At 41.5% G+C, this 14,564-nt stretch overlaps 1 protein-coding gene across 1 annotated transcript in view; it reads left to right on the top strand.

Annotated features, from left to right (window-relative positions):
* The window catches only part of LOC129112000 (zinc finger protein GLI2-like), a 50,289-nt gene extending 39,394 nt beyond the window's left edge, over window positions 1-10,895 (top strand). Inside the window, exons 9-14 of the mRNA XM_054624172.1 lie at window positions 1,460-1,600; window positions 3,758-3,907; window positions 4,719-4,883; window positions 5,873-6,145; window positions 7,875-8,226; window positions 8,429-10,895. Of these exons, the coding sequence (XP_054480147.1) occupies window positions 1,460-1,600; window positions 3,758-3,907; window positions 4,719-4,883; window positions 5,873-6,145; window positions 7,875-8,226; window positions 8,429-10,383 (3,036 nt within the window). The 3' untranslated portion in view covers window positions 10,384-10,895. The remainder of the gene's footprint in view (window positions 1-1,459; window positions 1,601-3,757; window positions 3,908-4,718; window positions 4,884-5,872; window positions 6,146-7,874; window positions 8,227-8,428) is intronic.
* Window positions 10,896-14,564: the final 3,669 nt, after the last annotated feature.

A 14,564-nucleotide genomic window follows, 5' to 3' on the forward strand; every position in this document is an offset into this window, starting at 1 on the left:
GTTGTAGGTGTGTGTGGAGGTGTGTGTGTGTGTGTGTGTGTGGGTGAGGAGGCGTACAGGAAGCCGGCTGTGTGTCAGCTTCTGTCTCACAAATGCAAACATATTAAATACAAATGTCTCTGTGAGGACAAACTGAGTGTTAGACGGTCAGTGAGGACATTTCTTTGAAATTGAAAAAGGTTGGTTTCTTAGAGTTTGGACATTTGAGTCCATGCAAGGAAAGAGAAAATGTCTTTGGAAGGTCCAGTTGGTATTTTTGGAATATTAGGACATTTTCGGAAACCTGGGACACTCGAGGGAAGTGAGGACATTTTTTCAAAGTGAGGACATTTTTCAAAGTGAGGACATTTCTAGGAACTGAAAACTTTTTGGGAAAGTGAGGACATTTTGGGACACTTCAAGGAAGCAAGGACATTTTTTCAAAGTGAGGACATTTATAGGAAATAAAAAAAACTTTTAAAAAGAGAGGACATTTATGGAAAATCACAAATTTCTTAGAAAGTAATGTCATTTTAAAAAAGTCCTACATTTTTTTCAAATTGAGGACATATTGAGGGAGTGATAACGTTTTTTTAAAGTGAGGACATTTTTTGAAAAATTAAGACATTTTGTGGGAGTGAAAACTTTTTTAAATCGAGGACATTTAAAAAAAACAAATTTTTAGAAACTTGGGACAGTTGAGAGAAGTGAGCACATTTTTAGAAAATAAGGACACTTTGGAAAGTGAGGACATTTTTGGAAGGTTTTGTGTTTGAGAGTGAAACATTTTGGAAAATTAAGAAATATTTTTAGAAAGTAAAGACACTTGTTGAAACAGTTGGGACAGTTGGGAACTTTATGATTTTTTGGGAAATAAAGAACAAGAGCAGGATGTTTTTGGAACATTAGTGAGGACATGTTGAGAAAGTTGGGAAATTTTTGCAAAGTGGGGATGTTTTAGAAAGTTTGGATAATATTTGGAAAGAGAGAAAACATTTTTAGAAAGAGAGGACATTCTTAGAAAGCTAAAACTTTTTTTGGAACATCAGTGAGGACATTTTGTCCTCAAAGAGCGGTTCTACGGATGATACTTGTTGAAAGCATCGTGTGTTTCTGGCATTTTTAAGACTTTTTAAAGTAGATATTTAGTTTTAGCGTCCTGACCTGCAGACGTTGACTCTGATCTCACCAGAACCAGAATCACAGAGATCTGGTTGTGGGATGGTTGAGGTTCTTAATTACAAAGAGGACCAGGAGTCCTAAACACAAGTCCAAGGTTGTCCAAACAAATGTTTAAGTGCAGTGAAGCATGATGGACTCAGTCTGTAATTTACTGTCTCTGGTGTTCACATCAGGTGAAACACGTGAACAAACAGCGCCGTAAACTGTTCCACATGTTCCACATGATCCACATGTTCCACATGATCCACATGATCCAGCTCCTTCTGAGAGGAAGCTTTTTGATCCGTTCCCTCCACAGAACCATCACGGCAGCCTTCTGGACCTGAAGGAGGACGGGGACCGGGACGAGTGTAAGCAGGAGCCCGAGGCCGTCTACGAGACCAACTGCCACTGGGTCGGCTGCAGCAACGAGTACGACACGCAGGAGCAGCTGGTGCACGTGAGTGTGTGTCCGTCTGTGATACAAATACACACTAAAGCGTCTGTGAGAACAGTACACACTCTAAACGACAACACGGGCTGAACATCTGGAGACGTTCAAACACGAGAATCTGGAGAAAATGATGTGAAACTACACGAAAAAACACAAAGACTGAATGAAACTTCTGACAGATTTATGAAAAACAAATAAACGGCTTTCTCTACTTTATAAAATTAAGGCAACTTTTTGCATCAAATTCTTATACATCGAATTAATGTTTTGTGCATAACAAATTCATTTTCCAAGTAAAGTCAGATTCATTTTTCAAGTAAAATAAACAAAGAAATACCAAGTAAAATCAACATAATTTTGCAAGTAAACTAACTTAATTTGTAAGGAAGAAACACTTGATTTTTTAAAGTAAAATCACTTGATTTTTTAAAGTAAAATCAACATAATTTTGCAAGTGAATTCAACTTAATTATGCAAATACAGTCGACTTAAATTTACTAGCAAAATGAAGTTAACTTAACTTGCAATCGTAAGTTGTCTTTACTTGTAAATGTCAGTTGTCTTTACCTGAAAAAGAACAGTTACCTTGAAACAAATTGATTATGTATTTCAGATGAGATCATCCGAAAATATATATTATTTTAATGTGCATTCAAAGAAAACCTTTCTAGATTTTTCTAGTAAGTTTTCTTCCTCAAACTTGTTGTTCAAAAGGTCGAGATCAGAAAGCCGCCTCTGAATTCTCCCTTTAATATTTTATGTTCTATTTTTTAGGGATTTCTCTTCTTAACAACAAGCAGAGTGTCAGTTAAAGAGTCTTAAGCATTCCTCCCTTCCAGTGAAGCAGAGAGAGAGAAAGGGGGAGGAGGGGGAGGGATTAGTGAGGGGGACACCTCGGACTGATTCATGGTTCTGATGCTTTGAACTGATTCCTGTAAACACTTGAGGCCTCCAGTATTGTTACACTTTGTTTGCTCTCAGATGAAAACCACATTTCCCATAAACTGCTTTACTTCCTGTCGTCTCCTCCAGAGGTTCTCTGTAGATTTCAGGATAAACATCGACATGTCTCAGCTCTGCAGAGAGATTTCACTCTGTGTGCTCTGGAGGAACAGCGCCCTCTTCTTCTTCTTCTTCTTCTTCTTTTTCTTCTTCTTCTTCTTCTACTTCTGCTGCTACAAAGCGACGTAACATGCAGAGTAGGAAGTTTTAGAGGTTGCCAGGTTTGGTCCGATTAATCCTCTGCAGAAACCAAAACCTGTGCTCACAGATTATATCTGAGGTTTAGTGCTGGGCGGAGGGATACGACAAGAAATAGTCCCAGAATGTGACTCCCTTTAAAAAACAAACTGTTTCTTTTTTTCTCTGCACGGATTAAAGAAATGATAAACCACCGCCAGGCTAACGGTTTCCACCCGTTTCTAGTCTTTATGCTAAGCTAAGCTAACGTCCTAAGGCTCAGGAAGACAGCTCACATTTCTAAAATGTTCCTTTAGAAAATAGAGATTTTAGGACTAAATTACAGACTAAATTTACATGATGAGAAGGTGACTGTTCTGCACTGCAATCTAATTATCTTTGTCTAAAATTGAGTCCTATAAACTTTACTATTTGTGACAAGGAAGGGGATTCAGGTCAGGAAAAAAGACAGAATAATAATAATAATAATAATAATAATAATAATGTTATAATAAGATAAGGCAAGTTGTTTCAGTAGCATCAAGAAAAATCTACTTTATTTTAGAAAATAGTAGTGAAATATTTTTACTGCGCTGGCAGTTTTTTACAATAAAGATAAAACTTTAACAGACGTTACTGATAAATCAGAGAATATTCTGACTTCACTGTTGATTCCATCGTCTTTCATCGCTGAAGTAAAAGAACCGTCTCCGTCCTAATTAGTGCAACAGCTTCTCTGCTGCAGCGTCCCTCTGAGATTCACCCTCATAAGATGGATTCCTGCAGAAAACCCCGTCCGAGAACAACATGAGAGGCTCTTAGTGGACAACTCTCTGCAGAAAACCTCTCACATCAGTGTGTGTGTGTGTGTGTGTGTGTGTGTGTGTGTGTGTGTGTGTGTGTGTGTGTGTGTGTGTGTGTGTGTGTGTGTGTGTGTGTGTGTGTGTGTGTGTGTGTGTGTGTGTGTGTGTGTGCGTCCCACAGCACATCAATAATGACCACATCCACGGAGAGAAGAAGGAGTTCGTGTGCCGCTGGGAGGACTGTTCTCGGGAGCAGAAGCCCTTCAAAGCTCAGTACATGCTGGTGGTTCACATGCGGCGGCACACGGGGGAGAAACCACACAAGTGCACGGTGGGTAACGGATGAACCCGGACGCCCCCGACGGGCCCCCGACGGGCCCCCGGAGGGCGGCCGCTCACACTCTCTAAACACCGTACATGTTTCTGCACACGCATGTTCCACAGATACCGTCAGTAAACACACACCAACAGTCCCGGGAGGACGGAGAGGAAGATCTCTTTGTTTGTGTCAATAAAACATAGAACACAGAGTTTAGAGAGACTTTTACTGCAGCAGGTTTTTAACTGGATTATTTTGGACATTATAATAAAAAAGATCAACATCTGTTCATAGATTTAACAAGAAAAGGTTTAAATGAAAGAATAAAACTGGAGCAAATATGAAAATTAGACAACTAAAAATCTGTCCATTCAAAAATAAAAGTAGTAGTAATGCGGATTATTTTCAATATCAATCCATCTGCAGATTGTTTTCTGGATTAGATGATTATTCTGTCCACAAATTGGCAGAAATTTTGAAATGTTTGTTCATAGATTTAACAAGAAAGTGTTTAAATGAAAGAATGAAACTGGAGCAAATATGAGAATTACCCGAATATTCTCATAATGCTGATTATTTTCCATATCAATCCATCTGCAGATTATTTTCTGGTTAAATAAATGTATTATTTTTCGACAAATTGTTGAAAATGTTTTGTTTTTCCTGCTTATTAATTCATCTTTAATTTGTTAAAAAGTAGTCTCGCTTTAATGTGTTCTACACATGATTTTAAAATATTGTCAAATCAGAAAGCGTCACATTTTGATGTTTAAAACCCTTTATATTTAACATTAGAACTTGTTCTTTCTCCGTCCCGCTGCAGTTCGAGGGCTGCTCTAAGGCCTACTCCCGTCTGGAGAACCTGAAAACTCATCTGCGCTCTCACACCGGAGAGAAACCGTACGTCTGCGAGCACGAGGGCTGCAACAAAGCCTTCTCCAACGCCTCGGACCGGGCCAAGCACCAGAACCGGACCCACTCCAACGAGGTGATCCTCACACACTGAGAACTCAGAGACTTATTAACTCTTATTAAACCTCACACAGACCTTTATTAAACCTCACACAGACCTTTATTAAACCTCACACAGACTTTTATTAAACCTCACACAGACTTTTATTAAACCTCACACTGACTCTTAAAGAGCCGAGGAGATGAAACACTGAGTTCATCGTCGTCATTGTCCCACATTTCTTTCCCCTCAATTCCAGGAAACCCATCGTTTGCCTCCATGCAGGTGTGAATATGTGTGTAAATAATGAGGTGTAGAGTTAATGAGCACGACAGCCCACAATGCATTAGGGCGAATCATGCCTACCCCCTTCCCTCCTCCTCCTCCTCCTCGGTCCCACTGAGTGAGACCACCTGCAGACGGCGAATACAAAATGAAACCTGGAAGCTTTTCAGAAAACAACGCTGCTTATCCATCACAGGGAACGAAACACACACACACACACACATAATATATACATGCACACACACACACACTCACACAAAACTGATCAGTCTTCCACATTCTTTATTACAAAGCTCTGATTGATTGATGAGCAAAATGACGACTAACCAAAAAATAACGATGTCTAGAATAAAAACGGAACCAGCTCCAAATTATTCAGATGTTTTACTGAGTTTGTTTAAAAAAATGAGTAAATCCAGATGAACTTTGATGTAGTTTTGGGGGATTTTTCAGCCCTTAAGTCTTAGTGACTCATAGCAGCGATCATTACTTTTACTACAGCAACAAATCAACAGTTTTAAAGATGTCTTATGAAGAAGTTCAGTCCTCATTTTTGTGCATTTTCCTACAAAAGTCTGCAACTTTATGAATACAGTCTTTTTAAAATAAACGTCAAGTCAGGATTAGGCCCCAAAATACTTAGTTAGGTTTAAGAAAAGATGGTATAATAATAATAATACTATAAATGACAACCTCAGACACAACCTTTAACCCCTGTCCGTACATTTCTGTTTCCGTAGAAACCCTACGTATGTAAGATCCCCGGTTGTACGAAGCGCTACACGGACCCCAGCTCCCTCAGGAAGCACGTGAAGACGGTCCACGGCCCCGAGGCCCACGTCACCAAGAAGCAGCGGTCCGACCTGCCGCCGAGGCCGCCGAGGGAGAACGGCGAGAACGAGGCGGGGAACCGAGACCAACTCCACAGGGAGGACAAGATGTCGGAGAACGGCTCCCCCAGAGGCGTGGAGGACTACCTGACCGTCAAGAACATCAAGACGGAGACCTCTGTGGTAAGAACGAGGACTAACGCCACTAAAGAGACTTTTATTTTGACGGGATTAACCTCCAGTGTTTACTTGTAGTCCATCTGTCCTTCAATAACAACAACACGCCTCTTTATTCTGACTTTTCTTCTTCTTGCTGCTTGATGATCTTCACTTCTCTCCTTTTTCTGACTTTCCTTATGGACAGACCTTACTCAGGTGAGCTCACCTGTGGCTTATTATCATGTCTTCAACCATCTTTTATCCATTTTACTCCATCAAATAAATATTTTCATTCCAAAAAGAGATAATGGCCAATAAAAAAATGAGGAAGTATTCTTGTTTTAATATAATGACAATCAGAGAAATGCTGATTCCTTCAATAGTACATTTAAAAATAATCTCTAAATTGATAAACATTTTAATTTTGCCCATTAAATAAAACAATAAATAAATGATAAAATCATGTTTACTAATAAAGTACAATATTAAATAATATTATATAATTGTATAATATTTTGGAATCAAACTGTATATATGTATGGAGGCTTGAAGCTGGCAAAGAAAACAAATAAAAACATGACTTGATAGATAAATCAATATGCCATTAAATGTACTAAAATATAAAATACAAAATAAATATAGTCCTTGATTTGTTGATTAAATATGATTGATTTGTTTCTTTATTCATTATTTATTTGTTTTTATTCACTTCCCTATTTAATTCACCCCTTTATTTATACATTTTTAGCAATTATTTTTCAATTTTAAAATTTATTTGGAATTATTTATATAATATTTCAATCATTTATTTAATACAATAGATTATTTCTGTATTATTTCTTTTAATTAGTTAAGATGTCTGAGACGTTCCTTCAGAATAGAGAAAAGAGTTGTAACATTTTTATTATCTTTTGCGTACATTTAATGGCAAATATATTTTGTTTGTACAGATTACTTTTTAAGAATACTTGTATCATTAGGACTGTATCTATATGTTGGTCATACTGAACAGAGGTTTATCATTTTACCGATGAAACACTCGCTCTGCATGTCGTCTCTGACACCGTGTGAGTCCCTGCTCCTTCACACAGCCAGTTAAACCTACAGTGGAGACCTATCACACACCTGTCAGAGATAAAAGACGCTGCAGGATTAATATTCAAACTTTGGGAATTGGTTGTGGCGCTCTGTGCAAACTATCACGCCGTGATCAAGACGGCTTTTATCAGCGAATATATTAAGAGTCTGCGAGGAAACCGAGAGAGAAGCATGGAACCGTTGTTACAGAGATATACGGGGGATTATTTTCAGGGTTGAACAATATATAACAAATGAATTACCAGTGTGCAGGAAATACAATAAGTACATGATAAAACTAAAAGATGAAAGGTGAAAGAGAGAAAACGTCTTTACTGTTAATCTAACTGAAACAAGTCGCTGTGACAAGCAGAGCGTCCTGCTCACCTAAATGAGATTTATTTTGTAGAAACGTGATCACATCTCGAGATGATCAGCCTCGGCGCTCAGGCAGCGTTTCATTCTGCACATTTCTAATTCACAGACGGACTAAGACGGCCTGTAATCTGTGGTGCCCCCCCACCTCTTCACCCCATCCCCCTAGAAAAACACTCGTTATTTACAATTAAGCCGGGGGAGGATAAAAGATGTCCACGTTAACCGCTGCTCCACTTCTGTTCTGGAAACTGTTTATCCAGGACAAACAGTTCTCTAACGTCTCTTCATGTCCTCGTAGATGTATCAGTCCAGCCCTGGCGGTCAGTCATCATGCAGCAGCGAACCATCACCGCTTGGCAGCGCCACCAACAATGACAGTGGAGTAGAGATGGCGGCGCTCAGCGGGGGAAGCCTGGGGGACCTCAGCGCCCTGGACGACCCGCCCTACATGGAGGCCCTGGGGTGTGACGGGTACACCGGCGGGGGCGTGGCGGTGCTGGGTCTCCACTTCCGGAAGCAGTTCGATACCAGCCGACGCCTGGAGCATCTGAAGAAGGAGAAGCTGAAGACGGTGAGGGACTCGTGTCGGTGGGCCGGACACCCGACGGCCCCGGTCCTCGGCACCAAGCTCCCACCCATACCGGCAAACGGTGAGTGGGAAGGCAGGATGATTGTCACATTTTAGCTCTGGTTTGGTCGAGTCGCAAGAGACGAGTTGCAAGAAACGAGTCAATAGAAACGGGTTGCTAGAAATTAGTTGCTAGAAACGCAAAGAAAAAGGGCGTTTTTTGGGGGCCGTTGCAATGCGTTGCATAGTGCTCTGGTCTAACATTTCCATCTGGTCCTTCACAGGGTCCCTCCTGGAGAGTATGGGTGGTGGTCCGGTGTCCTTCCCTGGTTCCGGCTTTGGTGATCTGAGCTCCGGTAAAACGACTCTGCTGGAATCTCTTTCCGAACGCCGCGACAGCACCTCCAGCACCCTGAGCTCAGTTTACACCCTCAGCCGCCGCTCCTCAGGCATCTCCCCTTGCTACTCTAGTCGGCGTTCCAGCCAGGCCTCGCAGTTCGGCGCCAACCGCCCCAGCAACCTCAGCTCCACCGACTCCTACGACCCCATCTCCGCCGACATGTCCCGGCGCTCCAGTCAGTCCAGCCAGTGCGGCGGAGGAACTGGAGGATACGGCGGAGGAGGCTTCCCCAGCCCTCTCAGCCTGACCCCAGCACAGCACTACCGCCTCAAGGCCAAGTACGCCGCCGCCACTGGGGGTGCACCGCCTACGCCTCTACCATACATGGACAGAATGTGTTTGAAGACCCACGAAGCACTGTGCAGGGACTCCCAGAAGTCCTCCTCCTACACCACGAGGAGCATGATGCCCCATGAGGTCCCGTCTAACATCACCCGCCGAGCAAGTGACCCCGTAAAATCCTCGGCCATGGATTATTCCAGCCAGCCACAAATGCAGCGCTACAACAGCATGGGGACACTGCGTGGAGGGGCGGTCATGCATCCCCATTTATCCCAGCAAGGCCACATGAGACCGGATCCGAGCCTCCACCGCTACCCTTACATCCAGCGACCGCCCAGCATTTCGGAGAACGTCTCGTTGGGGATGATAACGGGTGACATCCCTGAAGAAGACTTGATGCTGCCTGACAACAGAGACACAACCAACAGAGTGTCAACCAATCAACAAGATCTCCATCATGAGTCGTACCATCAGAGAAAGATGGCCGCTGTGAATCTGCACAATCCGGTAGTGAGTCCGGGGCATCAACCACCACCGAGGGACAGTAAAGCCAACTTACCAGCTCAGTGGAACGATACCAGCCAGCACTACTCCAAACTCCAGGTCCGAGGGAACCTGGAGTTTGGATCCTTTCCTAACAATCCTAGCTCCAACCAGCAGACGGTTGGAACCCTGAACACAACGCAGCAGAATACCGAATCAGGAGCAAACTACTACCGCCATCAGAGATTCCAGCAGTCGTCAAATCTCAACGAAGCACTTGGCTCTCACTGCAGGTTCAACAACGGCATCAGTCCCTACGATAAGAGCGATAACGCCACCTACCCTCCGTGTAGCAACACAACAGCAGCTAACGGTAGCATGCTAAGCCCCACATGCAAACAGGAGACGGTTGACATGGAGACTGTGGACATACCCTTTGCTCGATTTCAGCCCATGCAAGTTAAAATTGAAGACTGTGACGAGTCGATCATGATTTCAGATCAGCAGACTTGCAACCAGAATCCCTTGCAAGAGGGGAATCGGAGCCACTTCCGGCCGACGCCTCCGACAGAACCGAAATCTCTGAACAGGCACCTTTCAGGGACAAAAGTGATGCAGCAAACCAGACACTTCAGTAACGCTAACCTGGATGTTGCCTCCCAATTACCCAGTAGAGTTTTCTCTGACGACAACGCCTTGTACTACACAGGACGGATACAAGTATTTCAGCCCAACAGGAACTTGGACCACCATGTTTCTCTCGTGGTGGATGTACCTCCTTTTGAAAACAGCGAGCCGTCCGGGGCTTTAGACGTTAACGCGACTCTGGAGCAGGAGCAGATAGACTTTGACAGCATGCTGGACGACGGGGATCACTCCAGCCTGGTGTCGGGGACCCTGAGTCCAGGTCTGCTCCAGAGCTTCTCCCGGAGCTCCTCCCGCCTGACAACGCCCAGGAACTCTGTGACGCTGCCCTCGGCGCCGGCGGGGACGGGCAACATGGCCATCGGGGACATGAGCTCGCTGCTTACCGCTCTGGCGGAAGAGAGCAAGTTCCTGAACTCGATGTCGTAGCAAACGGTTTTATGGACTCCTGATGCACAATGGACAAACTCAAAATTGTATTATTTGGTCCCAAAAAGCCTCGGCAATGTGTGACGCTTGTTTTCATGTACAGTCTCATTTGTTAATTATTTAAAAATGGCATTTTTCTATCTTTTTGAAAAGCCATAATTCTTGTTTTTTGTTGCATTAGGCAGTAAACGTGACAGGTCTGCAGTCAGATCAGTTTACTAAGTGCCTGGCTCAGCCAAAACGACATTTAAAAAGTGTAAATGCAACCAGGTGAATTCTGATACCTGCGTGTTTGGAATGTAGCGTCACCACCGACTTGTTCTACACTGTAAATGACTCGAGCTGAACTTTGTTCTTCATCACAACGTTTCAAGTTTACAGTCACCGTCCTCAGTGAGCCGTTCTTTGATTGCTGCTTTGCTGCTGAGATTAACTGTGACATCCCAGTGTCGGCCGTCAGAGACTTCATTATGAACCCATTAATCCAAATGTACATTGATGTACCCGTTTGTTTTCGCTGCTTGAATGTAAATATAATTTGTACGTTTTTAAGAAATACAATATTGACATTGATTTTTTTAAACAGATGCTGTTTGTGTTGTTCTTTATGCAGATTTTATTGAATGACTAAATGTTTCTTTTTGCTTTAAAAAACCCAACAGAGCTTCCTGACCTACCCAATGCTTTAATAATGACTCATATGAATGTCAGATACCTGTCAATCACTATGTCGCCCCGCCCTAAAGCATCCCCTGCTTTATGGTCTGTTTGACTCTAAATGGAGCATCATTTACTAAATGAACATCATGCTGTATTGAAGAAGACTTGAAACTAGAGATTGAGACCATAAACTCATGTTTACAATGTTTACTGAGGGAATAAATCAAGAGAGAAGTAGAGTCATTTTCTCATAGACTTCTATACAACCAGAGGAGTCGCCCCCTGGTGGACAGGAGAGAGAATGCAGCTTTAACACATGAAGCTTGAGTTCACTTTTCAGAACCAGAGGTTAGAGTTTAGGAAAGATCACAGTTTGTGTTACAAAACATCTACGTCGAAGAAAAACTTTATTAAGCTATATTATATATATATATATATATATATATATATATATATATATATATATATATATATTATTAAGGGATAATAATAACACTTTTTACAACACTGTTGGCTTCAGACGACATTTGACGAACGTCCTGCGAAACATTCCTGATGTTTTAGAGGAAATCATCGGGAGTTGCAGCTCTACTTTTGTCTTATTGAAGCTTCTCAGGTACAAAGTGAAGAACAGAAATTGATTCTGCATTGAGCCTAACATGAACCTGAAGCAGCTGTCTTCTCCTCACTCCTGGTTGTAATTCTTATTATTCATCCGTCCTGTAGGAGGAGGCGTGTTGATCGCTTCAATAATTCAACGACTAAACTTGGCTCTTTGAAGCCACGTTGCTGCAGCCTTTGCAGACATCGCACTTTCCTCTCACCTGTCTGGTTGAATGTCGGACCGGAGCGCCACGCCGCCTCTTTGAAATAACTTCCCCTGACCTCGTCCTACCTCGGCCTGACATAATGTAAATCCTCCTGATGAAACAGGAAGCTAACGGGAGGGGAAAAGGCCCGACCCTGCTGCCGCTGCAGTGTACTTCAATATTAGCTCTGACAGAGCGGCCCGGAGGAACGCCGCTGCTGAAACCACATAAAACAAAAGCAGCTGAGAGCAACGCGGCGCCGAGAGGAACAAATGATTTTAGTCTGTCAGGGAATCCAGCCGAGGATACGTTTGATCTGCAGAGCTGCTGATTGCTTTTGCCGCTGGAATTCCTTATTCTCTCAGAGATGTGAAGTGGGAGAGAAAATGGCCTCGGGCTGTGAAATCCAACCCCCGAAGCCAGAGGTGGAGAGGAGAGATGTAGGAATCAGGCTTCACCAGCGCCTCCATTCACTGATGGAGATGAGACTCAGACAATAAACCCATGTATTATATATGCAATTATAGAAAAGGACTAAACAGGATGATTTCAGAGGGCAGATATGATTCATAAAATTAGGAAACAACTCATTTATTTCCATATTTGTGCGGCTCAAAATCCTTTCAGGTGTTTAAAATCAAACTTTTATCAGGTGTTTAGTAGAGTAAGAAGAGCAGAAGTCAGAGTCTCTTTTCTCCTTTAAAGCCTATTAGAATAAATGTAACCTTTATATAGGCTTTAAACCTTCTGTCTTATTTTACATCATATCCAGGCCAATAAACTTCAGTGTTAATTTAAGGCACAAATTTGTGTTTCACGTCCTGAGAACAGAGACTAGACACCTGTTTGTGTGCTGATATGACGTATGACATTCATCAAAAACTGCAATATTTACTCAACAAACAACCTCCTGCCTGCAAGTAACCAAAGACCAAGAGATCCACTAGAATACACCGTGTCATAAAGCATGCCACAGTTATTTATTGTATTTGTACAGATAATCTAGTACATCATAAACTAATGATTTCCTAAAGGTTTCACTGTGGGACAGTCAACATAAACTGTCTGTCTGCTGAGAGTCTAACGGGCTTCAGAGGAATGTGTTTTCTAGAGTTAGAGAGACGCTTTATGAGCTTTATTACTCACATGATTCAATACTTGAGATTGTTTTTTTTTTTAAAAGGACAAACTGAAGCTGAAAAATCTGAACAAATGCAGTATTAAATCTATAGACGTCCTTTAATCTGAGTTTAACTGGTTCATCTCCAACAAAGCACTGATTAACGTCTATAAGGGGTCAGTTCCTGTTGGTACTTTGAATACTTGAATAATATACAACATGTTTGTACTACATATAATATTTCATGTGTGAATGTTCATTCTGGACCTTGGAAACAGAAGTTTAACACAAAAAGCTAACAATTTTTCAGTCTTTAATCTACTGATTTTTTTTTTAAAGTTAATTTATTTGTTTCAAAGGGCTTTAGGTTTTTTATGTATTTATATATTAAAAAATATATATTTTAGGTAATTCTGTTTTTATTTATTTATTTTTAAAGGTTTATCAGGTTTTAAATGTATATATATATATATATATATATATATATATATATATATATATATTATATATATATTAATATTGTTTTCTATTTATTTATTTAAAAATTTTTTTTTATTTAATTATTTATTTTTTTTTTTTACGATTTCCTAGCTCTTTTTAATCTAGTTTTAATTTATTTAATTATTTATTTTTAAAGGTTATTAGTTTTTCTTTATTCATCTATATATTTGTTAAACATCTTTTCGGTCTTTCATTTATTAATAATTATTTTAAAGATTTCCACGTCCTTTAATTTACTATTAACGTTGTTGTTTAAGATTTTCTATTTTAGGTTTTTATTTAATTTATTTATTCAAAAGGTTTTTAGGTTTTAAAGTTATTTCTTTATGAAAAGATTGATTTAAAAGATTGAATGTATTATTAAAGTTATTGTTTTTATCCAAGGAGTCTCTGCGTTCTGTGCGGTCAGACGCCAAAGTCGCCGTTGTCGTCGCCGTGACGATATGAAAAGTGACGACCGGGCAAACACGGACGCCGCTGTCTCGATTACAGTTGTGACAAGAAGACGCAGTCTGACGTGAAGGAGACAGTCAGCCCTCCGCTCTGACCTCCACCAGCCTCCGATGACACCACATCACATTACCGCCGCTCGGCATTATGGGAGTTATTATCACACGTCATGTGACGGTCTGACAGCGTCTAACCGCCGTCCTCGGGCTCCCGGTGTCAGCGAGATGATGGATAGCGCTCTGCACTCATTCGTTTCTATTAGAGCGATATGTAAATCCCTCCAGAGCGCCGACTCATTTACCAATCAATTCCACAAGCTTCTGCTCAAACTGGAGGATAACCAGTCTGTCGTTCTCCATTTCAGTCCGTCTGAAGAGGAGGCCATCAGCAGGAGCACGGCGCTGGAAACCAGTCCGCTGGAAACCAGTCCGCTGGAAACCAGTCCGCTGGAAACCAGTCCGCCACAAGCTTCTAAACACTAAACTACACTGGGAACAGAGAAACCAGTGAACTTAAAGCTGATATGTGTTCACAAAACCTCCATGTTCCGAGGGAACACACAGTCTCAGCTTGTTAGATGTATAGAGTTTTTTCAAAATAAAATTCTGTGTTTACAGTAGAGGTACAGTCTCCGCTGGTCA

This window comes from Anoplopoma fimbria, chromosome 22, assembly GCF_027596085.1.
Source record: "Anoplopoma fimbria isolate UVic2021 breed Golden Eagle Sablefish chromosome 22, Afim_UVic_2022, whole genome shotgun sequence".
Lineage (NCBI taxonomy): Eukaryota > Metazoa > Chordata > Actinopteri > Perciformes > Anoplopomatidae > Anoplopoma > Anoplopoma fimbria.